This window comes from Camelina sativa, chromosome 1 (assembly GCF_030686135.1).
Source record: "Camelina sativa cultivar CO46 ecotype springtype chromosome 1, ASM3068613v1".
Classification (NCBI taxonomy): domain Eukaryota; kingdom Viridiplantae; phylum Streptophyta; class Magnoliopsida; order Brassicales; family Brassicaceae; genus Camelina; species Camelina sativa.
Genome location: NC_141880.1, coordinates 24,513,092 through 24,537,735, shown reverse-complemented (window position 1 = coordinate 24,537,735; position 24,644 = coordinate 24,513,092). Strand labels below are relative to the sequence as shown.

The 24,644-nt window shown below is 38.3% G+C and overlaps 2 protein-coding genes, 1 long non-coding RNA gene and 2 pseudogenes across 4 annotated transcripts; all 5 read right to left on the bottom strand.

The window, feature by feature from the left end:
• Positions 1–811: 811 nt before the first annotated feature.
• Positions 812–3,262, bottom strand: LOC104710504 (VIN3-like protein 3; annotated as a pseudogene). The gene is made up of 4 exons (XR_015563803.1): positions 2,713–3,262; positions 2,330–2,626; positions 1,921–2,198; positions 812–1,833 (listed from the first exon to the last, which is right to left on the bottom strand). The product of XR_015563803.1 is annotated as a VIN3-like protein 3 (transcript).
• An 8,189-nt stretch (positions 3,263–11,451) lies between these two features.
• LOC104700910 (uncharacterized) lies at positions 11,452–14,415 on the bottom strand. Its single transcript, XM_010416516.3, has 13 exons — positions 14,154–14,415; positions 14,023–14,060; positions 13,824–13,935; positions 13,639–13,736; positions 13,144–13,330; positions 12,946–13,008; positions 12,791–12,865; positions 12,628–12,693; positions 12,455–12,532; positions 12,253–12,363; positions 12,081–12,158; positions 11,873–11,992; positions 11,452–11,787 (listed from the first exon to the last, which is right to left on the bottom strand). The coding sequence occupies exons 1-13, from the start codon at positions 14,184–14,186 to the stop codon at positions 11,701–11,703; spliced, it is 1,146 nt and encodes a 381-aa protein (XP_010414818.1). The 5' UTR covers positions 14,187–14,415; the 3' UTR covers positions 11,452–11,700.
• Positions 14,416–14,955: 540 nt separating this feature from the next.
• On the bottom strand, positions 14,956–16,047 carry LOC147950290 (uncharacterized). The gene is made up of 3 exons (XR_015596287.1): positions 15,943–16,047; positions 15,345–15,478; positions 14,956–15,177 (listed from the first exon to the last, which is right to left on the bottom strand). It is a non-coding gene; the product is annotated as an uncharacterized LOC147950290 (long non-coding RNA).
• A 478-nt stretch (positions 16,048–16,525) lies between these two features.
• On the bottom strand, positions 16,526–17,845 carry LOC147950289 (uncharacterized; annotated as a pseudogene).
• Positions 17,846–19,641: 1,796 nt separating this feature from the next.
• Positions 19,642–21,471, bottom strand: LOC147950288 (VIN3-like protein 2). Its single transcript, XM_087509364.1, has 3 exons — positions 20,814–21,471; positions 20,387–20,500; positions 19,642–20,300 (listed from the first exon to the last, which is right to left on the bottom strand). Exons 1-3 carry the CDS (start codon positions 20,830–20,832, stop codon positions 19,819–19,821), a joined length of 615 nt encoding a protein of 204 aa, XP_087365490.1. The 5' UTR covers positions 20,833–21,471; the 3' UTR covers positions 19,642–19,818.
• Positions 21,472–24,644: the final 3,173 nt, after the last annotated feature.

Here is a 24,644-nt window from a genome sequence, read left to right as displayed (position 1 = left end):
ATTTGTATGATTTTTTAAAAATGTAAATTTCCTAAAGACATTTAGATTTAGATTTTTTTTATTTTTTATCATTATTAATTAAAATAAAACTAATTAACATAATTTATTATATATATAACAATCTTCGCAAGCGCCGGATATACCCTAGTATTTTATATTATGGGACAGAGAGGGTGTTTCAATGAGAATCTTAAGAGCCAATATAGTGAATTGCAATTTGTTACAAAATATCAACAATTTGTATGGAAAATAAAAATCATTCTTCTAAGAACCGGAGTGTGGAAATTAAAGAGTACATCTACAAGGGAACTCTTACCATGCAGTCTCCGGCTCTCCGCCATATAAAGTGTTGGAACTTAATATGTCCTGTATGTGACAAGAACACCGATCACTAGACAGACAACTTTTCCAGGCTGATCGTATTATATGAGAGACTGGACATTGAGAAACCATGTTCGGAATATAACAAACGTCTGTATATAATATTTATAACACTCTAGTTAAATGGGTCTAGATAAGGTTTCATTGACCGAGAGCTACTCCAACAATAAGATCCAAGTCCACCATTAACTCGAGTCTCGAAACCAAACCTTTCAATTTTAAATAATTTCACATTAGTAGTAAACAAAAACAAAACGAAAATATATACACCACAAACTTGTGCCTCAAGAAAAGTTCCTAACTCATTTAGCTAGGGTACGGACACCCTTGCTTTACGAATCTTTCTCCAAATTAAACTGTACAAATTCGTAGAAATTTTGAAACTAGATTAAAAAAAAAAAGATTTGAAAAATCATTATTTAAGAAAATATTAAAATCCAAAATCCAAAATCCAAAATCCAAATCAATAACTAAAAGTTATGTTGTTCAATGTTAATGTTCCAATAATGCTAAAATTCCAACTGAAGAAGAAAAAAAGCTGAATCCTTTCTAAATAGTCCAAAAGAGAGTTTAAAGAAAAGAAAAAACTTCAATCACATGCATATCATCAGATGCCACCACCATCAACCCCATGACGCTTTCTTGATATGCAATCAGAGAATGTATCAATGAGCTGCTCAGCCAGGACTGCTGTATCATCGTTAAAAGTAAGAATAAATATCTTCACAACATACTTCTCTTTAGCCGTCGCCCATAAGCTATACCAGGTGAGGAACTTCTGCCTAAACTCACTTGTAACTTGCCCTAAGCATTCAAGCTGCCTGATGAGTTTGACACACTTTTCAAAACAAAAGTTGCTGCAGCCTGCTACGTCCTCTACTTTGTCCGCATTCTCGGGTGTATCTTGACTGTCATTGAGTTCGTCTGACCTGAATCTAGGAGGCGGAGGGATGGACAAATTCTCCCGGACCAATTGACAAGAACCGTTTTGCTTGATCTGTATGACATCAGAACCCGTTACGGTGCTGACCCTTTCTCCTTCACCGTTGAATTCAGTCTGTACTAGTGAAGGCTGTGGAGGTGAAATTTTTTTGGAGTTTGTAGAAGAGCTTGAAAGATCCAATAAAGCTGCTGCTGCCCCTACTGCTTCATCTTCTGGGACGGTTTTTGTAGAGACTTTGGATTCGTATACGCTCAACTCTTTGGCGCCTCTGGAGGAAACAACTTTGAAGTAATACTCAGTAGCTGGAGTTAGACCAGAGACCACAAACCTTATGTTTGGACTAAACAATTTACAAGTCGAATATTTTGGGTAATCTTGCTCTGTGACCTTACGATGCCATACGCTGTAATGGACGTTGGTGGTTCCCCCTGAGGAAGATACTTTCGCGGCACCAATAACCAAAGTGACAGAACTCGCCAAAACATCCACAAATCTGATGTTGAATGCTCCTGTGGTTCACACCGAATCAAAAAATGAACAAGAAAACAAAAATAGTACTGTATTAACTGACCATAAGTGTTTACTGATCTTATTACCGTCCATCAGTTTCAAAGCAGAATAGCAATAGTTCTTCACGGTCGTCGCACATCGAAGGCTGATAACGTGCCCTCTACTCATATTTGATGGATCATCATCAGTAAGAGGATCACTACGGAATTCAGGTTTTAACTCCTCCACAGCTTTCTCCACATCTTCAGATATTTTTCTGTACTTCTTTGTGCCCTTTAGGAGCTTCTGAGCCAAGAGAAGACGGAGATAAATTTCGTCTACTCTTCTTTCTTCGTTTGCTATAACTAATTGCTTCTTCACACATCTGAGTAGAAAACAATAGACGACAGAACATAAGTATCCATCAAAGATTGTATTAAAAATATAGAAAGTGAATTGTAGAAGAATAATGTGATTGATTTATCAAAAAAAAGAATAATGTGATTGATTTTTTACTCGAGTATACTGCTAGGCGTGCCACAGGAGACGCAGATGAAACATCCATCAACATCACTAGTTTCCTTGTACTCATGTATACCCGATTTCTCACTCTTGAAAGCGCATTCCAGATGGCACGATAAGCCACAAGTTTTATCGTTGAATGAAGGATCCGAAGTGCAGGTTAACCAGTAACTAGGATCTTATTGGTATCATACTTATGGCAGATACAACAGGAGCACCTTTTGCAAAAAGGGTCTACCTTTCTCAGCTTACCCTTGCAAGCCAAGTTTTTACAGCGGATAGTACCCTTCCCTGATCAATGCTATGTTCAAGTTAGCATATAGAAACAGAAGAATGCTATAAGTGGAATATTTACTACTGCAGAACATGTTGATTACCTTTAGCTTGAGCTGATGGAGTCACATCGTGCGAAGGGTCAGGATCTTTCCTCTGTCTTTTTGGTGATGGATTACTCTCTTCTACCTCACGTTCTCCAGTGTTTTTCTTTGATACGGTTTTGTAAAGCTTGTTGATGATCTCATCTTTCGTCAAGCCTGTGTATTTTCTTACTTTCTCTGATTCTGCACATAACATCTCTCGAAGTTTGTCGCAGGACCAGTCATGCAAGCCTTCTTTAAAGGCAATCTCTGAAATTTTTGACAGTTCATAGACACGCTGTTTCCTGTGACCAAAATAACTCATATTATTGGTTCCCATTGAGTCACCTGCAGCTCCTGCGTAGAGAGAAAAGGATGTAAATTTACATTTCAATCGCAAACACAACTCATAGAATAACAAATGCATTAACAATAATTCTTCATGACAGGAACACAAAGACTGCTTCCAAGAAGCTACATTAGCTTGTTAACCAAATTTAGAAAGCAGGGTTTCAGATCAAAACTTATACAACAAGATATTGTAATTTGGTCCCATGTACAGTAAAACAAAAGAAACCTCAACTAGCACCTTAGAACAAAGAAAGTTTCCTCTTTTATGGTACAACACATCATATGAGCTCATGGAGATTGAAAAATGTGTTTTAGAAGCAACAAACTAGAAAAGTAGGAAGACTCACGATCAGGAAACTGTTCAGTTAAATATATTAGATTAGAGGATGTAGAATTAAAAAGGGTTTCTTTGCAAAATATTAGATTTTCAAAACTTAATTTGATTTTTAGTACATTTACTATTAGAGAAATAGGTAGGTCTTACTATTTGTGTAATTAGAGCAGTAAACTACTAAAATCATCACAACGCTACGGTCATCTTCACAAGTCTCAAACTTTCTAAAAACTATGAAATGCAGAACCCAAAATATATATTAAAAGAAACATGACCTTTATCCTGAGAAGATGCCATGAAAGAGGATAGTAGAGAGCCTAATCAAACCCACGCCACGTTACTATCGGAATCTTAAAAACCTGCAACAAAAGAGTGATAAAGAAAACAAAATGAGACTAATGAAAAGAAAAAAAAAAAACTGAGACGAAATAAGATAGTTTTTCTTTGTTCCTTAATTGTTTATATATTTTATTGGGTATCATTTTATACGAATTTGTTCATAAGTTTAGCTGACAAAGAAATCATTTTTCTATATTTACTTGCATAAGAAGATTCCTTTAACAAAATTTCATTGCGCACTAATTTCCACAAATACCTTCTAGGGAAAAGGGGAAGGCATACGCCCTTAACTACAGAGATCCAATTTAGAAGTGGGACTTGGGATAAGGGAGAGGTTAATAAATCTCAAAGAGAGGAGAGGGGTACGTGGGATAAGAATCTTTATCCCAATTTTGGTCTCGTAAGATAATTCCAAGCAATCCTAGACATCTTCTTTTCATTAGGTTTTTAGTCCCACCAAAACCGTGTGAGAAGGGATTGGATTTTCTTACACAATGAGAAGGGACTGAAACACGACATGGTATAGGAAGGCGTGGGAAAAAGGACTGATTTTAACAAAGTTTGTTTTTCTTCTGAAACCAAAAACTTTGCAAACCAAGAGTGAGACATTTGCCTGATACGGTCCAGTAAGGCGCCAAAGATGTTCATCTCACGCCTTCCAAATTTTTTAGGAACCATAGATACTTGCCGGGTGCGCCTTTATTTATGATTCTTAGAATCCTCATAGTGGCCTGTCTTTGAGCGAAGGGCGTTTTGTTGGAGAAAATGATTGAATACTTTCTTATATTAGATTGGCCATATGACTTCTCATAGCTTTGGAGGATGTTGGCTAGGTTTAGGCAATTTTTATGCTTGATTTACGTACAAAAGAACATGGTATCAAACGCAAAGAGAAGGTGGCTAACTGGCAGACTGTTTCGAGAGATTCAGATACTCGACAAGGATCCATTATCTTGAGTTATACGGCAAAGACTCGAGAAGAATTATGTACAAAGGATGAAGAGGTAGGGTATGACAACCCGTCCCGTGGACCCCACTAGTCTCACTGCTAGTTGCCCCAACGGACCGTCCGAGGATCCCACTAGCCTCACTGCTAGCCGTCCCAACGGACCCCAAGCTGGCCCTACAGGGCATCGATCCTAACCCATCACTGTGGACATCCCAATCCACCAGTAGGTTATTGGTGCGCCAGGCGTTCCTCGAACCCTGGTCCCCACCCTTTAACAACCTTCCCACAAGACAAGCTGTCACCAATTGACATGCAGATCAATTGGTGACAGCTTGTCCTGTGGGAAGGTTGTTAAAGGGTGAGGACCAGGGTTCGAGGAACGCCTGGCGCACTAATAACCTACTGGTGGATTGGGATATCCACAGTGATGGGTTAGGATCGATGCCCTGTAGGGCCAGCTTGGGGTCCGTTGGGACGGCTAGCAGTGAGGCTAGTGGGGTCCGCAGACGGTCCTTTGGGGCAGCTAGCAGTGAGGCTAGTGGGGTCTACGGGACGGGTTGTTACATAGGGAGGCGAGGGATTTTCTTGCTAGAGTCCTCGAGTGGGGAACATATTTCCTTGAAAGGAGGAGCCATTAACAAGGAACGAGTAAGGAACTGTTTAGACACATTCCATAACCCACTTTGAGTTGAAACCGAGTGTCATCATCACCGCTTGGAGGAAACTCCACTCAGTTCTGTGTCGTAAACCTTACTTATGTCCATTTCACGGCCATAAACCTTATTTTCTTTGCATCTAAGCTACTAGCGTATGTAGGATCTCGTTAGTGATGAGGACATTATCCAAGATTTCTCGTGATGGCAAAAAATCAGATTTGTTCTCTAAAATAAGAGGCGTGAGGTAATGATGGAGTCTTTTCGTGAGGATCTTAGCCACTATTCAGAATGAATGTTGCACATGACAATAGGGCAGTAATATTTAACCTTTTAAGGGCAAATATTCTTTGAATAAGCGTAACATGATTGTTATTGCGCTTATTGGGGAAGTGACTCAAGCTAAAGGGTGCATCACGGAACCTCCAGCACAAGTGCAACCTATTTGCCTAAGAAGTTGACCGAGAGCATGGGCCAAATGCCCAAGACCGTCCCACGAGTCGCCCACCGTTGGCGTTTAAGGTTGTCTGGACCGTCTTCACCATTGACCAAAAGTGAAGACACCAAAATCGTTAGAAGTAGTTGTACCCTTTTTCCTACTTCAAGTTTGTCCGAATGGGTATATCAAAGAGGTTTAATGACGCAACAATCTCTAATGCATCATCACGTCCATCCTAATGACATGGCGATCCTATCCTTTCTTTTAAACTTTTTTGTGACCGTTGTTAAAAAGGGCAATGTGTGCGCCTTAATTTTTAGCCACAGGTTAGGGTTTTTGTGTCTCCTTTATGTAAGTTAGCCTATAAAAAGGCATATAACCTCTATTGTAAAGTTAGAATTGCTTAATAAACAAAAGGTTTTCTTTCACTTGTCTCACTCTACGTTTCTCTGATAGCCTTAGCTAGAGAATACGAAAATCCTAGAAGACTTCGAGCCGGGTACGCCTCTTCTAGTAGTCGTATCACGAGTCCTTCTATAGCTCATGTGTCGTTACATCAATCCATCGCTAGCCATCAAGGAAGATCACCGAGAGGGTCGTCAACCCGTTCAATAGCAACCGTATTGTTTCCATCTCAAGCCATCGAGGCAGATCACCGAGAGGGTTGTCTATTGTTAGCTTGAACCTCTATCCACCAAATCAAACCACTATAGAGTCGCTTCTTAGTTTGTGTTTACGTCGTCCATGACCCAAAGCCATCTATCCGTCCGTCTGTCCTATCATTATTCCAACCCGGGGTCACATCAGAGGGTAAGCTTTTTTTCTGCCTCGAAAACTACAGTGTTGTTGCTTTACATGATACGAACACGGGCACGATGATATAAACTAGAGGCTGTCATGACCCATTTTTCTCATTTTTTCACTCTCGAGTAGGGGTGACAATCGAGCTGGCCCGGTCCGAAACTCGTAAAGTCCACATATGTTTGAGCGCCTAAAATATTTTCGAGCCTATATTTCAAAGCCCGACCCGGCCCTAACAGGGCTACTGGGCTTTTCCGAGTTTATCTTACGAATAAAAATGTCAAACTTATAAGTTCATAATAGATTTTAAAAAGCAATGTATAAAAGTGCACTATAAAACAAATCAGTCAAAATTTAAATAACTCATCAATATTCACTAAAACCAACTTAATTTAAAAGAATTTTTTTTAAACCAAATAATTATTTTATACTTTAACCAAATAAAACAATATATAAATCATAGAAAATATCATAGTTAAAGATTTTAAAAGTAATAAGTAAGGTTATTAAGTAAATATGAAAACTAGGTATAGAGTTTTAAACTTTATTTACAATAAATCATTAATCAAGTATTCCAATCAAACAAAAATGTTAACAAAAAACTAAAAGTTGATTTTTTTTAAAGACTTTTCGGGCCGGCCCGAAGCCAATCGGGCTAAGCCCAAAAAAACCTATACCCCAAACAGGCTGAACCGAAAGGCTCAACTTTTTCTGGACATATAAGGCCTTAGACCTGATGTTTTTCAGGGCTGGGCCGGGCCAGCCCGCGGAATTTGACCCTAATTGACATGCCTACTCGCAAATAATATAAAGACATACTAACCGAAGTGTGGTAAAAAAGAAACAACTTAGGAAAAATCAAAGTTTCAAAGTAACTTCGTAGAGAGTAGATCAGAGTAATATAAAGGACTAGATGAGCTAGAACAAACTGTGCAGGACCACAGAAAGGTGGGTACTAGGACCTCAAGATCTTGTTAGTAAACTATATTAAAATTTTCACATCACCCTTAGAGGGGACATGGTTGCTCCAAAACGAAGAGAGACTTTGGATATGGTGAAGAGAAGAGGTCACTTGGACTTACCCAATTCTTGGATGAAGAGAATTCAGGTAAGACGCAAGAAGGGAAAGATGGCCAGGACCTTCATGAGTCAACAAGATATCAGTCAGAAAGCAATTGAAAAAAGAATGAATGCATGATCATATGAAAACTGGAATCATAATGATATCAAATCCTGATGGAGAACTATACCATGTGTGACTTCCAATTAATTATAATGGTAAACATAACCTTTGCCAATGAATTTCTTACAACCTAACATGGATAAAGGTGTAATTATTAAAGGTGTAATTATTCTCGAGAGACCGATATCTAAATCTTGATATTCTTTTTTTTTTCACTGAAGAGTTTCATTATATAATACAAGGTGAAATACATGGGTGGAATGCGTTTTTGAAATCTTAAAGTCGACGAAAAACAGAAATATCCCCGAAAGCTTAAACCCGATACTCGAGAAACACAGATTACAACACAAGAGCCAAAAAAGAAACTCTCTAAATCTTGATATTCTAAAATCCCAGATATATGATTCCATTCCACACATAACCAATACACTATACACATTTTATTTTTATCTTATACCCAAGATCTTAGCAAAAACTCATTGAATCGATATACATAATATTTAGCATATCAATCAATACAATCATAATTCTCAATACGAATGGTCTAAGGAAAATAGTTTCACACAACAAAATCGAATCTGGAACACTATTATGTTTATTTCATGTTTTTTACAATTTAAAAATCACTTATTCAATAAAAATTTACAATAACTTCAAAATGTATTAAGAGAAATCAACATATCAGAAAAGAAATCTAAAGTTAGGTATTTGACATACCCTATGAGATTGCAGTGAAATAAGCTTGTCTGCTGGAAGTTGCTGAGTGGAACAAGTTGTGTACTTCACACAAGATCTAGTCTTATGTGAATCAAGATTAAAAATTGATGAGACTATATAGGATTTCTCTCTAATAAGAGTTCGAGTTTTGATTGGTGTAAACGATGAACCGTCGCTCACTCTTGTTTTTTCAGCGCCGCTCAAAAATATGTGTGAAATCTTTTTATATATGAAATTTTTTGGGAAACCTCAAAACCCTAGAAAGTATGAAATCTTAGTTGTCAAAGGCGGAATATCTAAATAATTGGCGGACTAAAGCAATTTTTTAAAATGTGACCTTAAATTATATAATCACTTATATATCTTCATAAATTTTTACTATATTTCTCAATTAATTGTGGTGGACCATTTTTTTATTTAATTAAACTGTGGTCAAAAGCAGAATTATATAACTATAAATTTTTTTCTTTAATAAGTTTAGAGTGACACTTGATGTAAACCATGAGATTATTTCTACTATGTAATATATGTGAGATACCAATTTATAGAAACTGTTTTGGTGTACCCTCAAAACCTTAGAATAACATTAATTTTGTTTGGCTATCGAACCTCAGAACCTTAGAATAGATCAATTTTTAAATACATGAATTATTTCTCTAATTAAAATGATAAATACATATGTATTATCTTACAATTAATAAAATGTAATCTAAATGCAATTGTTAATTAGTTTTCGCATTTGTATTTAATGGTTACTTTCGTTCATCTTTAAAAAAAATTCAAAACTGAAGTGTAAATTAATTTCTACCACTATAAGATGCGGTTTAGTTTGTCAGAGATACCGGTGTGGGTGTGGTGTTTTCTGAAAGTAAAATTCTATCTCCCCTACTGATACTCAAAATATTCAAATGTATTTACCATGATTAAGTATATATATTTTTTACATAAGTTTGACGCTGATTTTTTCTTCAAACCTGGTTAATTTTGGGGTTTAAAATGTTTTGAGGTTAGGGTTCAAAATGACAAGAAGAAAATAAGGGAGGGTTAGGGTTCAGAATTTTAATGACGCGCTCCTAGAAAAATTGGGTGACGAATCCTGACAAAACCCTCTTGTCTGCTTGCTTAAATACTCCTTGGAAAATACTGTCAGAATTCCCACTTCCTGGATTATGTGGCCCCAAGTACCGCATCCCATGGCTGGAGAAGTATCTATGTGGGCAAAGATCTCCTAAAACTTCATATTGGAAGGCTCATCGGAAATGGACAATCAACTCTTCTCTGGAAGGACCCGTGGATATCCCTGGAAAAGCCGGAAGTCCCAATAGGTCTAGTTAATGAGCTCTTCCAGAAACAAAAAGATGTTGACCTGATCCAATAGGACTCCCAAGAATGGGACTTGGAAAAGATCGCAGCAACTATCCCGGGATATGAACAAAAAATCGTCACTCTAAAACCGAGCAAATTTGGCTGAGGAGATAAATGGGCTTGGTTACCGACGAGAACCGGAACCTACACTGTCAAATACGGCTACTATGAAACCCTAAACATTGCGGAAGATTGCAATTTGGAAGCTCTTGCCCCAAGTGACTATGATTGGAATGCCAAGCTCTGGAGAACCAAATGCAATCCTAAGATAAAAGTCCTCCTATGGAAAGCACTCCAAAATGCTTTACCAGTGGGAGAGAACCTCAAACACCGACAAGTCTTTACGGAAGCTAAATGCACCCACTGCGGAGAGGACGAGACGACCTTACACTTATTTTTCATCTGTCGGTTCGCTAGACAGATCTAGGAGATCCTACCTTGCGAGGGCTCTCTGGCTATTGATCGCTTCTCTAGCTTCCAAACGGGCTTCGATGCCACCAAGCTGCTAAAGTGCCTACCCTCTGTGGGTATTGGTGAGACAAACCTCACCCCATGGATCTTCTAGGCTATGTGGTATAATAGGAACCAAAAGATATTTGAAAATAGGCACCTTCAACCTATGGAGATCTTTACCCAAGCCATTGTCAAGGCAAAAGAGTGGATCCAAAGCCATATTGTAGCAAAAACAACCCCAAAACCCCAGAAACCGACAGATCAGATCCCACCAGAGAGAGTTGTCATCAAATGCAATACGAATGCAGCTTGGAACGCTAACAAACACGCTAGTATGGGTTGGATCTTCACAAACCACTACGGAGAAACTGTAGATCGAGGGTCCGAATCGACGTCAAACGTGCACTCACCACTCATAGCAGAAGTCTGGCGGTTTTGAAAGCCCTCCAGTCGGCCACAAACTTGGGTATAACTCATCTTTCTCTTGCTTCCGACTCGATGAATCTGGTCCAAGCAATCAATTCGAAGATCCATCCAAAGGAACTCCACGGGATTCTCTTCGATATCCAGAGCATTTCTAGTTCGTTTACTTCTGTTTCTTTCAAATTTACACCTCACACAATCAGTTGTAATGGCCTAGCCCAATAAGTCAATTAATGGATAGAGGTTGCACACAAAAAAAAATGTTTTTAATTTGTATTGCTTACCTCCTTTCACCCTCTAGATTTGGATACCGAATATGTATCACACTCCATTACGATAGTCTTATAATTTGCTAATCAGTTGAAGTTATTGATAATAAATTTGAATTATTATCTATTGTTTGTATAAGGGAATCTATCTCTACCTTTGTTATTTATTGTCTATATATTTGTTCAAATTCAAAACATTTTCTGTTTGTTTGAAATACGATTAAATTAAGAAATTTACATGGAAATTCACATAGGTTCAAGAAATTAGCCATACATGCTTTCTCAATGTTTTGTATCTTGTTAGAAAGCATGATAATTGCTTAAGCGTCAATTGGATTGTTATATGGTTTACACTTAACACTTGACATAATAGTCTCGTAACCTCTATTTTACTAGTACTAAGTACTAACATTAGTTGACTACAATCATTAAAGATTATTATTTGCATTTGGGATCGTATTATGAAGAAAAACATACCAACACATGATTACAGCCTATCATTCATTCATCTATAATAGTAGTAATACTCTACAGCTTGCAACTTGCTGTCAGCAATTGTTCTGTACAACGTTACAAATACGAATCCAACAACATTCATATCAAGTTTTATACAACTCTTTATGTTATCTTCCTGTAATTTGATTTAAAAGACATAAGACATTTCTTTGTTAAAACATGAGAAATTACAGGAAGAGTTTGTGATCTTAGCACCTGACATTTGCAATCTAATCTTTCAGCCACGCAGTCCATTGACAGACTGTGGAGGAGCTGAGTTCCTTCTCCGATCTGTCTTAGGTAAATGTTTAGACATTATAGATTCCTGCATCAGAAGATTGTAAATTTGTATCGTTTCGGGATGATCATAGGAATTAATATATCAAAGAAGACCAGGTTTTATAACTTACCTGTTCTTGAATAATACTGCGTGCCTCGACGAGCTGTGCTTCAAGTTCAAGTTCCCTCTCTGACGCTTCTGAAGTGATACACACATCTTTTTGTGCATCTACTAACTGACCCATACGTTCCTTCATTAATCAAAACAGACAAAAAATGGGAACAGGTTAGTAAATGATAAACTTGAAAGTGTAACCTCTGTTTAAGACATTTTTTTACCTTGATGGAAACCATCTTAGTGCGCAAACTATCTTCTATTTGACCTCGAGCCATACGAAAAGGTAGGTCAAACACGTCCTGTCAATACCGATATTCGTTCTTGTTGATATATATTTGCTGTTTTGGTTGTATAAATAAGACATTGAATTAGCCTATAATGAAATTCATGTACCGTCTTCCCGCCCAAGGGAGACTGAGAAGGGTCTGCGCCGTGTCTTCCATTAGCTATCAAAGATTGGTTGGTTAATCCACCGGAAGCATTCAAGAAAGATCGCATGTCACCCTGTCAAAAGGTGACATAGTCTTCAGAAAAAAAAAGATCACAAAGATTCTGTTTTACTTTCATATGGGAAGAAAGATGAAAGGTAAATAACCTGTGTGGATCGCAGTAAAGCTCTCAAATCGGTGTTCTCTGCCACTAGTTCTTGATTTTTCGCTTCATATGCATCCACCTGACAAGATCATATCACGCCAATAATATTATAAGTAACACATCAATTCAATGGAATATAAGGGCATGAGAAGCTAATTCTGTCATTGTGGTTACAATTTTTTTGTAGAAATCAGAGTCAGCTTTCTTCCCGCTCCATGTCCCACGCTGTCTGCCTTCTTTCTGTGCATATATATACCAGAGAGTATTCATTAGCCAAAGGAGATTTATTCAAGGAAAACTCAATGATTAACTATATATATAAAATCCAAACTAGTACCTGGAGTAGATTCATAATCTCCATGCCTGATCTCGTTTCCTTCTTTTTCTCCATCAACACTTGGTTTAACCTCTCCTAAAATAAGATCAGTTCTTCATTAACTAAGATTCGACCCTATATTACCAACACACAGAATTTGTAGTGTGAACCCATACCTGTAACTTTATATACTCCTTTTCTTTCTTCTTTGTTTCATGTAATTGTTGGGTCTTGACTTGCTTTCATACACAAACAAAACAAAAATTGTTCAAAGGGGCATTGCATCAGCATTCCCAAATTCTTTGAAACAATGCACATTACAGAAAAAAAAAAACTAAGAAATCTAGCTTGTAATTTTAAGCAAGGATCCAAACCTGGTTAGCAATCACCATCCGTTGAAACTCATCTCTCTCTTTCTGTAACTTCTCGTTCTGCGTCTTTAAAGCCGCTGTATTCTTAGCTTCCGTTCTTGTGACAGAACCAAGTTCCCTCTCCTTGGCTTGCAATTGAGTCTCAAGCCTTTCAACTTTTGCCTCAAGTCTCCCCATGTCAGATAAAAGTCTGAATCAAACCCCCAAAAAAAAAAAACTTCAATATGCAATACAACAAAAGTAGGCAATTTCAGTAACTTTTTATGCCAGCCTTCTTTTGTCTTCTTCATTACTCCCAATAAATGGATTTCACCATACCACATAAAACCAAAAACAGTAACAAAAAATTATTTATATACTACATAACATTATCTAGATCACAGTGTGGATCTCATTCAGAACAGTAATAGCATCAAGATTGAAGACTATCATAACGAAGCTACTAAATAAATCCACAATGCAATGCAACACAGAAAAACAAAAAACAAAAAAAGTCACCGTTGTCTCTGATCAATAGAAGATTCTCTGAATTCCACATCTCGTTGCCTCTGTTGAATCAGTGCGTATATACAATTGCAAGTTCTAGCAATCGAAACCTAAAAAAACCAAGTCACGTCGAATCAGATTCCTCAAACAAATCGATTAAAATGAAAACGATTAGAGATTTTGAATTAGAAACGCACAGGATCGGTAGCGAAGAGGTCAAGGGAAGCTGAGAATCCATAAGTGACTAAGCTCTGATTCAAATACTTAACACAGTTCTCGAGATTATCAACATCGGCGAAATTATGCTCCCTGAGATCGATGAACAGAGAAGTCAAAATCGAATCCAATCGAAGAAGATAAACACACAGAAAACTACGGGGAACAAAATAAACTCACCTGATCGGTGAAAAACCAAACTGAGACGGCGGCGTCGACTACAGAAAAAAATGAAGCAAACACGAACCTTAAGATGGAATCCGTGAAGCAGTATCAGTAAAATAAGAGAGAGAGATAGAGAGAAGACGTACTCTGAATTCGAATTCTGGTACAGTCAATGACATCGTTGACCGTCGTGGAGCCGCCGTGAAATTGACGCCGGAGAAGAAGAAAAAAAGAGAAAGAGACAAATTAAACTTTTCACCAAAATCCAAAAAAGAAGTAAAAAGGAAAAAGTGAGTCAGAAAACAGTGAATGTGTGTCTATCTTCCTTGGGGGCAGTGAGCTGATATTAAATTTTAAATTAAAAATGAAATTTAATTATTATTAATAGCTGTTTTGATTGTGTACGTTGCGGTGCACTCAATGTAATCCGTGTTTCTTCACGTGATTGTTTACTGGTACGATTAGTCTCGCGTGTTTTGCTTACGTGTCTTACGTTTAATGGTTGAGATTATTTTCGTCGGGTCTATCGCATTACTGAGACTCATTATAAAAAACATTCGATAACTAACTTTGCTGGATTGCTGGGCGGGAGATGCCACGTAGGTTGGTTCTCAGCAACGTTCGTTGGAGTCGTGCTGCGCAATATCTTCGTTGAGTATATTATATGTTAATTTAATTTATTTGTATTATTTTTGAAAACCTATAGTATAATCAGGATATGTAACATTGTACTCTGTTTTTTTTTCGATAAGTCCTATCGGCTGATCCGGTCAGCCTCGGTAGAAACACACGGAAGTGCTTTAGAGTGGACTTCTCTCCGAAGGGCCACCACACTGTCTCTTCCAAGTTTGGAATGCTTTCCGACTAATGTCAAGGGGTAATCAGGCTGCATGCATTTCTGAAATCAGTTGAGCTTTGGCGAGGAATTCCTCAAAATACCACATCATAAGACTTATGGCTCTCAAATATTATAACAAGAAATTCCTCAAAATACCACATCATAAGTCTTATGGTCTTGCACTGCACTATGATCATTGTGGAGATCGCTCATCTCTATCTTGCACAGTTTCAAGAAGATCTAAGGAATAACCTTCGTAACTGGACTAAATCTTTCTTCTCAAATTATTGCTCCATATTTGCCTCTTCCCTCCATGGAGTCGCTTGCAACAACTGCAAGGTTTATAAACTCTCATTAATAAACCTATCTCTTCATGGCTCAATCTCTCTGTACCTCTCTAATTGCACAAAACCAAACAAAAATAAAGAAAATAAATCACAATACATATTAGAAGATAACGACCAATATGGTAATCCAAAGCCTCTAGCAATGATATTACCATATAAAACGAGCACCATACCACCAAAAATTCCCAAGGTCATCGACCAATCCCATGAATGTACCGAAGAGAGTACTCAATTCTCTTATCACTTGAAATCTCCACACCAGCAACACATAAGCACATTTGATGTTCTTGCATTTTACAACACCAAAAAAAATAAACCTTTAAAACCAGAAACAAACGGGTTACAAGACAAAACTCAATCTACTAATTTCATCCAATTGCTAAGAAAACAAAAGAATTAGCGAATCGGGTAAAAGAAATTAGAAAAATGAGTAGTCTACACAAGCTGTATTCAATTGAATCTCTGAATTTTGCAAAGCAACGGAAGGCAATTAGCTGGTGGGTCCAAGCATAACCACATAACATCGCCGAGAAATACACTAGAGCCTCAAGCAAAACCTCATCGGATAAGAAAATCAAGGTAGAGGAAATTATATCAAGCAAAGAGCAAACCCTCCTAGTCTAATAATCACACAAGCCTGAAATCTTCAACTTGAATATTTGAAACAACAAAAGAAACATGGCAACGGAAAAGCTGTGTTGACAGCAAGCACACGACAACGGAGAAGTCGTGTTAACGGTGATACCAAACCTCGTCTAGGCATAGAAGTCGACAAGATTTGTCGGACTCCAACGACGATAGATATGAACCTCTTTCTCTCTGAAAAATTGATCGATACAAACAAGAAGACAATCCACCTAGACAAAAAAAACTGATCTGTATTAATTCTTTTAATTTGATTGGTTAGTGATTTTAATTGATGTGTCAACACCAGCTTAAATGTTAAAGCTGATGTGTCATCACCTGGTAAAAAACATCCAAGTTTTATTGTATTGATTACCATAATTTTTATGGTTCTTACTTCTTATAGTATTTTATGGAAATTTTTCAATATAATTTTTTCTTTTTTGTGTGTGGTACAAAAATTCATGAGCAAAATCCGACCCGACATCTCACATTTTGATATTTATGTGGCTTATTAATATGCACCAAATTTTAAAGAAAAAAAAACTCATTAATTACTTGTTTTACTTTTTTTTTTTGAATAAAATGTAAAATTTATTCTAAAAAAAATAGTTTTTACATCGAATGCAACTTGTAGCTAATGCATTTTTAAAATGTAACTAGACTTTGTGTTTACAACTTTGATAACATAAAGGTGTTGTTGGTGTCGTCAGCGCGTGTCCAGCCACTTCTCAAAACAGCGAGTGAGTTTCCCTCCTTCATGGAGCGAGAGCAGCCTGTTCCGGACCTGCCTGTCAAGATGTGTAATGAGCTGAATAGAGGATACTGGTGTTTCTCCATGTCGGCGTCGGTTTCGTTCTTGCCAAATCGAATATATTGAAGTCTGAATAGCATAGCGGAGTAGAAACAGAGTATTATGCCCCAAGGAGGTGTCCACAAGGAGAAGCAGGTTGTTTTCCCAATTTGTAGAGAACTTAGATGAAAGTAACTTAGAGATCAAACCTGTCCAAACTGCTGATGAATAACGACATGTGAAAAAGAGATGGTTTCAGTTTTCTTGCGGCATACTACAGAAAGAGCAGGAGGCATCTACCCGTGAATTCCAACACAACATACGATCTCCCGTTGTCAATCGGTTCAAGGTGGCTAACCAGACCATAAAAGAGAACTTGGGAGTGGCTTGTGAGAACCAGACACCCGCAACCCAAGTTTTCCACTGTCGAGAGATCCTGATATGATCCCAAGTTTCTTTTGAGCTGAATTTGGTCTTAAACTGATCACCCTTGCCTCTCCAAAGGACCACATCCTCTATGTCCAGTAGTCCTCGGTTACGAACTGTCGTGAGCGCCGTCTCCATTTTATTCAAATAGTCTACTCGATGGTGTCTTTGTCGGTGAGTGAGTGCCTCCGCAACGGTGGCATGGAGACCAATCCCCATATCAATACTTCCCCGTGGTCCTGCAATGTTAAATAAACATCCCATTGGCGACCAATTGTCATGCCAAAAAGAGATGTGCTCGCCATTCTTGACCTCATACCGCACAAAATCCACAGCTGAGGCTCGATATTTGAGTAATTTTTGCCACATCCAAGAACCTGAGGAAGGGTTGTCTTTGAGAGCCCAGAATGAACCCTTTTTGAGTAAATATGTCCGAAGCAAGTCCACCCATAAGGAGTTCGGCTCCAACATTCTCCATATGAGCTTCAGACAACTCACCGTATTTGTTTCTGACAAAGAACGCAGACCCAATCCACCCTCTTCCTTCGGTAGACATACATCCGCCCATGAAACTTTGGCTTTTTTAGTGTTTAAAGCAGGACCAGACCACAAAAACGCTGAACACAGACTGTCTATCTCATTAATGCAGGCTTTTGGCAAGCGGAAAGCTGACATCCAAAAATTGGTGAGACTGTGAATAACTGAACCAATTAGTTGGAGACGTCCCGCAAAGGATAAATATCGCCCTGTCCAGCTGGTAAACTTATCTCTGATGCGTTCTAGAAGCGGTGTATAATCTGAAATTGACATACACTTGGTTAAAAGGGGTAAACCAAGATAACAGACAGGGAGAGTTCCTTATGCAAATGGAAACGAGCTTAGTATGGCATCTCTGTCTCCTACTGTGACTCCATCCATATATAGTGTAGACTTCTCTAGACTAATATTCAGTCCTGAGAAGCCTACAAAATCATGAAATACCTGAAGAATACCCTCAATAGAAGTTTTAGCTCCATCAGTAAATACCAATAAATCATCAGCAAAACACAAATGTGTGAGACAAATATTCTTGCATCTCGGGTGATAGCCTATTCGCCTCTCCTTTGCCGCTTTATCAAGCAGTGCAGACAGTACTTGCATACAAATAACAAAGAGATAGGGTGATAAAGAGCAGCCTTGTCTCAACCCTCTCTCACTGCAAAAAAGTCCTGACAACTCGCCATTCACCTGAACGAAAAAAGAAGCAGTGGTAATGCAGAGTTCAATTCATTTGACAAACTGTTGCGGGATGTTCCATGTGTGGAGGATACTGAGCAAAAAATGCCATTGGACAGAATCAAATGCCTTGGATATATCGATCTTGATGGCAGTTCTAGGAGATACCGTATCCTTGTGGTAATTGGCAACTACCTCAGATGCTAGGAGAACATTCTCCATTAAAAGCCTGTCTTTTACGAATGCTGATTGGTTAGGGGAGATAAATGCAGGAAGTAGCCGCTTAAGTCTGTTCGCAAGAAGCTTGGAGATCACCCTGTATGTTACATTACAACAGGAGATCGGCCTATAATCCTTCATCTCTTTAACCTCTTTCTTCTTCGGTATTAGTGCTAGGATGGTTGTGTTGACTCCCTTTGATAAAAAACCAAATTTAAAGAAAGATTGAACCGAGGCAACAAAATCATTCTTTAGAACAGACCAAGTCTCTTTAAGAAACTCTACCGTATATCCATCAGAACCAGGACTTTTATCCTTTGGCATGGAGAACAGGACATCTCTTATCTCTGTCTCCGTTACTCCTTTCACCAACAAAGTTTGATCCAACTCCGAGCGGCGATAAGGTAACAAAGCCGATAGCTCATCCTCATCCAGTGCTTGATACTTGTTTTACATTTTCCAAGATGATCAACATCAAATAACTTGCACAAAATTTTGATAAAGCAAAGTAGCAAACAGTCTGGTTTTAAACCTAATCCAAATCAACAGCCAAACCTTTTTTTTATATATTTATACTCCATATATTATAGAAATAATGTTACCGATTTCTAAGAACCGGAAATCAGTACTGTCTACCAAACGGCGGCGTCGACGAAGTCTCTGACGACTAGGTATACAAGACCTGTCGAGAACACTCCTTTAACCACAATGATCAAAACCAACCTAATCTATTTCAGTTCGTAAAAAAATTTATATAAACAATTTGAGAAAAAAACACAATTGTAAACATCTCGAGAAGAGAATTTGTCTGTATACACATATTTATTCAATTCATCAATACACATTCTATTTCAATTTTTACAATATCGACTTTTATATTCCAATTTTTTTCGTTCGTGTAAAATGATTATGTAAACCTCTTTTTATATTTTGGATAGCTTTGAATATTTATGATGTGAAATCTCTTTCCAAAGCAATCTTAAGATAGTCATTAGTCACATTACAAACGAACGAATTAAAAAAAAAAGTAATCTAGATTCATTTTTTATTTTACCTATATTTATAGTTTGAGGTTTGGAAAAATTGTTCGGCCCTAGATACAAACTATATAAAGATTAAAGAAAATGCTAAAACTGAGAATCAAGTATTCTAGTCTTGTTAAAACAAAAGTAACATAAAATAATATATTTTTTTGAAACTTTTAAGAGTTACAAACTTAAAATGAGGACATTAAAACGAAAAATTCATATCAATCACTAAATTCAGATAGTTTTGAATTCTTTCCAAGTGATTTCAAAAAAAGAAAACAGACTCAAACTTCAAACAATGCTTGTAATAACCTCCTCTAATCAATGTCGCGGCTTCTTACATGACGCACCACTACTGCCACCTCCATGGCCTACACCAATCGTCCCAGAACCCTTTGTCGATACGCAATAAGAAAATATGTCAACGAGCTGTTCAGCCAGAGCCACTGAATCATCCTGGAAAGAATGAATGAACGTCTTGACAACACTTATCTGCTCGGTCGTCGCTCTTAGGCTAAACCAAGTCAAAAATTTCTGTCGAAAGCTGCTCTCTAGGTGACCTGAACACTCTAGCTGTCTAATCAGCTTGACACAGCGCTCAAAGTCTAAAATTTCCAGACTCTTTCCCTTCTCAGGTCTATCTTGACGGTCATTGGTTTGGTCTGACCTAACTAGAGGAGTGACAATGGATAAATTCTCCATGACAGGTTCTTTCAGGACAACTCCACAAGAATAGTTCATCTGTCTTACATCAGATTCAGTTTTGATGCAAACTCTTTTGCCTTTGCCCTTGATGTCAGTTTCTAATGAAAAAAAATTGTTGCAATGTGTGAGAAACTGAAGAATGATGTAAATAGACAATAACAAGTCCCAAACATGTTTTTTTAACCTGAAGATTTACTAGTCCTCTTCCCATAGGAACTTAAATGACGAGGCTTAGTGTTTTTCCTTCGTCTCTTATTATCATCACTTATTTCTATAACCTTTGAGGTACTTGCACCTCCTGCGTGAAGTAATTAAAATGACCCGCCAATGGAATTAGCATTACATCAACCAATGAGTTCATGCATGGAGCTTGGCAAGTAATGGAAAGAAAACCGTAATATTAAATCACTAGCTAGTAAGTAAAAGCATCACTATCTTCATGAGTTGAAAAAAAAAAATCCTAAACTTTCAATCCTATTTGATTTAAAACTATGCAAGAAAAAGAATTCCAATAATTCCGAGGCTTTATCTTAAAACCCAAGCATAATAAATCTTGGGAAAAAAAAAGATTTCTAAAAACTATGAAATCAAGAACCCAAAAAGAGAATTACCATCGAAAGAAGAGGCCATGGGAGAGAAGTGTAGAGAGCCTAGTTAGAATATTCACAGTCAGAGTGAAAGAGAAGAAGAAAGTGAGTTTTTTTATTTTAATTTTTGTAAAAGCTTTTGAGTATGAAATAAAACAGATTGGGAAGAATAATAATAATAAGGTTCTTCCAAAAACTACAGAATCGAAACGTAACGTTACTTAATAAATTATATATGTTAAAATCTAGTATCATTTAGGTAGATAATCATATCGAGTGTGATATAAAATCGAAGTCAAACCGTTCCTAGATCACAAAGTGGTTCAAGAGTTTAACGCTTGATGCCTTGCGCAAGTGTTGTTTCGGTGGAGATGGAAGCGCGTAGTAACCAACACGAATCAATTAACCAAGGGGAAACCACATAAGGTTAAAGAACTCACTAGACATACCTAAAGAGAAGTCTCACAAAGAGATTGACTCAAACAAATGCTGAAAGACTCGAAATTTGATAGCAGACAAACTAAACTTTTATTGCTTGAAAATTTTGTAAATGAAAAGAACAAAGAAGAAGATCTTATATAGACTCGAACCAAAGAGACCTCCAACAGTCAAGAAATGAAAATAAGGAAACATATATTTGAAGTATGTGATAACTTGGAATTCTAGTGGTGGCGATGCGTTGGAAGCTCTCAAAACAACGGTCAAAAAATCGAAAATAAGAAAACAAATTTTCAAAATATATGATATCTTGGAGCGGATGTGATATTCTAGCCGTTGGGATAAGTGGTGGTGATGTGTTGGTGTCGAGTATGGAAAAAAGTGTGACGCATCTTAGGGATGGGAAGAATCTCATGGCTTGATTCTTCTGATTGAAAATGAGGCTTATCTGTCTTGAGGATATATGCAGCTTCAATGCATTTGTTCAGATTTGATCTCATTGGGTATGAACATGGTAAGTGTCTCCAATGGAAGCTCTCAAAATAAAAGTCAAAAAATCAAAAATAACAAAATAATTTTTCAAAAATATGATATTTTGGAGCGGATGTGATATTCTAGCCATTGGGATAAGTGGTGGTGATGAGTTGGTGTCGAGTATGGAAAGAAGTGGGACGCGTCTTAGGGATGGGAAAAATACCTCTTGGCTTGATTCTTCTAGTTGAAAATGAGGCTTAGCTATCTTGAGGATAGATAATTCGACAACATAAAAAAACCAAGAAACGCTTTCAGGCCCGATTCCCCATGCAGAACAAAAGAAGTATGACGCTTTTAAAAAACTAGATCTCAACCACTTTTTATTTCTAAAGGCGGTAAAACCCAACGGTCCTTGGACGCATCATGTGGAAACCCGGCGGACACTTACCTCTCTCCGGCGGAAAACCCTCACTCGAACTCACTTCCGGTGCCACTTCTGACTTGACGCAGTGCTCCAACCCATCTGAGAAGATCACTGGTATCGTACTTCCCCTTTCTTTTTGAGTTTCCTGTCTAACCTTATCGAACGTGTGTAACCCCATCAACCTCCCTGAAAAATCTCACATAGAGTGAGTAACCCTTCCAAACTATCATCCCCCTTTACTACCGTGACTATGAGTAGGAGTATTCCACACCACCTTACAGGCAAAAAAGTCGAAAGAGGTTTCTCTCCTCCCCCTCGAAAACGAATAGGAGCACCAGAACTGGATACATCAGATCTAATAGATGAAAACTCCCTCACCCTGATTGGTAGACTCACCAACCCCTCTATGCAACGCTTCTGGACAATGTTCCCATTTATGTATACCAGATGGAACCTGCAGGGTAAAGCAACATGATCAGATCTTGGCAAAGGATGCTTCCAGTTCAGATTTGAGTTTGAGGAAGACCTCCAAAAGGTTCTCAATAACAGACCGTACCATTATGACCATTGGATGGTGATCCTCCAGCGATGGGAACCTATCATCTCTGACTCCTTCCCCTCCATGATACCCTTTTGGTGGAGATACAGGGTCTCCCGAAGCACTATTGGCAACATGAAATGCTCCAATCTATTGGAGATGCGCTGGGAGAGGTGTTGGACACCGAAATTACTCCTGTAGTGATAAAGATGAAAGCCATGATAAACGACTTACAACCAATTATGAAAGAAACCATCGTAGAATTTCCGGATGGGAGTGAAACGCTGATTACCCTGTCATACAAGAACCTCAAGAACTACTGCCTGCACTGTCACCGCTTGACCCATGAATAGCGTTACTGCCCTGGACTGAATTCTGGGGAACAAAAGCTCGAGGATCAAACAAAGGATACCTTCCCCCACTTACTGTCTGCGGGTAGAAGAAACTACTACCTTCCCCAGGATTGCTTCACTGCTCCTAAAAGTGGCAACACCAATGGAGCTGATTGTGAATCTTCCCTAAGGACCAGCCACAAACAGAGAAGCCCTCCACGTCAGTCCAGAAACGGTAGATCGACCCACTGCCCCCAAGAGACACGATACTCCTCACCTGCGAGGAGCCAAGAAAGAGAATGGGTACAAAGAACGCACCATCTAAGTCATTCCCAGATAGAACAAAGATCCCAAAACAGCCGAAACTCTCACTTAGGGCCTGCAAACTCGCCAAGAGAGACCCCAAATAGAGCATATCCTAGTCACTCCACCAGACACCAATCTGATCATTTACAGTGGAGAGAAAAAGTGAGACAGAAAAGCCCCCATCGACGTGGGAGTTCTGAAACTTCCCGATCCAGAAGACCTCCACTTGAAAGATCCCAATCCTCTGCTGAAGTTACACCTCCACCAATGATCCCAATCCCAACCACTGAAGAGGTTATGGAGGAACTTAGGGACGTAACAGTTCAATACAAAAGCTGTTCTGCTCCCAGAGAAAGTGCTGCAAGGAAATGTAGGGTTATACAAAGAGAAGCAAAAGGATTAACTACGAGGCAACACAACAATCAAACCTTGCACAACGGGACATGGTAGAGGAATCTCAAATGGCAAGCCCGAATGAGAACCTTGAGACGAACAATCCTTTACCTGAACCTCAGGAAGACAATGGTATTCCTTCAAAAAAGAGACGTAGCAGACCACCATTGCCAAAACCGATCATTAGAAGTCCCCTGAGACTCTATGGAGCCAAATCAAGTAAGAGAAACATATGTAGAATTCAAAACTCACAAAAAAAAGAAGGATACTGCTGGGAAGAACTCTCACATTCGAGGAGAGAGTAGTGGGACGACAGGAAGAGCCAAAACAAAACAAGGAGCAACATTAGCTGAAGAAGGAAATCAAATAGCTATAAACCCTATTGTCCCAAAACCCAAGATAATACCCGCCATGGTTAAGAAAAAGGTGGATTTTCACAATCCACCACCTCAACTTCCTTAAAGATCTTGAGCTGGAACTGTTGTGGGTTGGGGGATCCCATAACAGGCCAGCGCATCCATGAGATCTACTCGAAGATCTCTCCTGAAATCATTTTCATCATGGAAACAAAGAATTCTGATGAAAATGTTAAAAAATCCTTGAACTGGCTGCAGTATCCCGGTAATCATTTGGTTCCACCGCACAGCCCAGGTGGTGGTGGCCTTGCTTTATACTGGAAACCGGAGATTGAACTTTCAATCCTATATAGCTGTCCTAACTTCATCGACACACATATAAAAGCTGAAGGAAAATCCTTTTATGCAACCTTCCTGTATGGGGAACCTGAAAGAGCCAAAAGAAAACTCATTTCGGATCAGCTAACGGAGATTGGAAAGAATAGAGAGAAACCTTGGTTCCTTACCGGTGATTTCAACGACATCATTGATGCATCCGAAAAACAAGGTGGCCCACCAAGACATGAAGGCTCTTTTGTGGATATCAGATCTTTT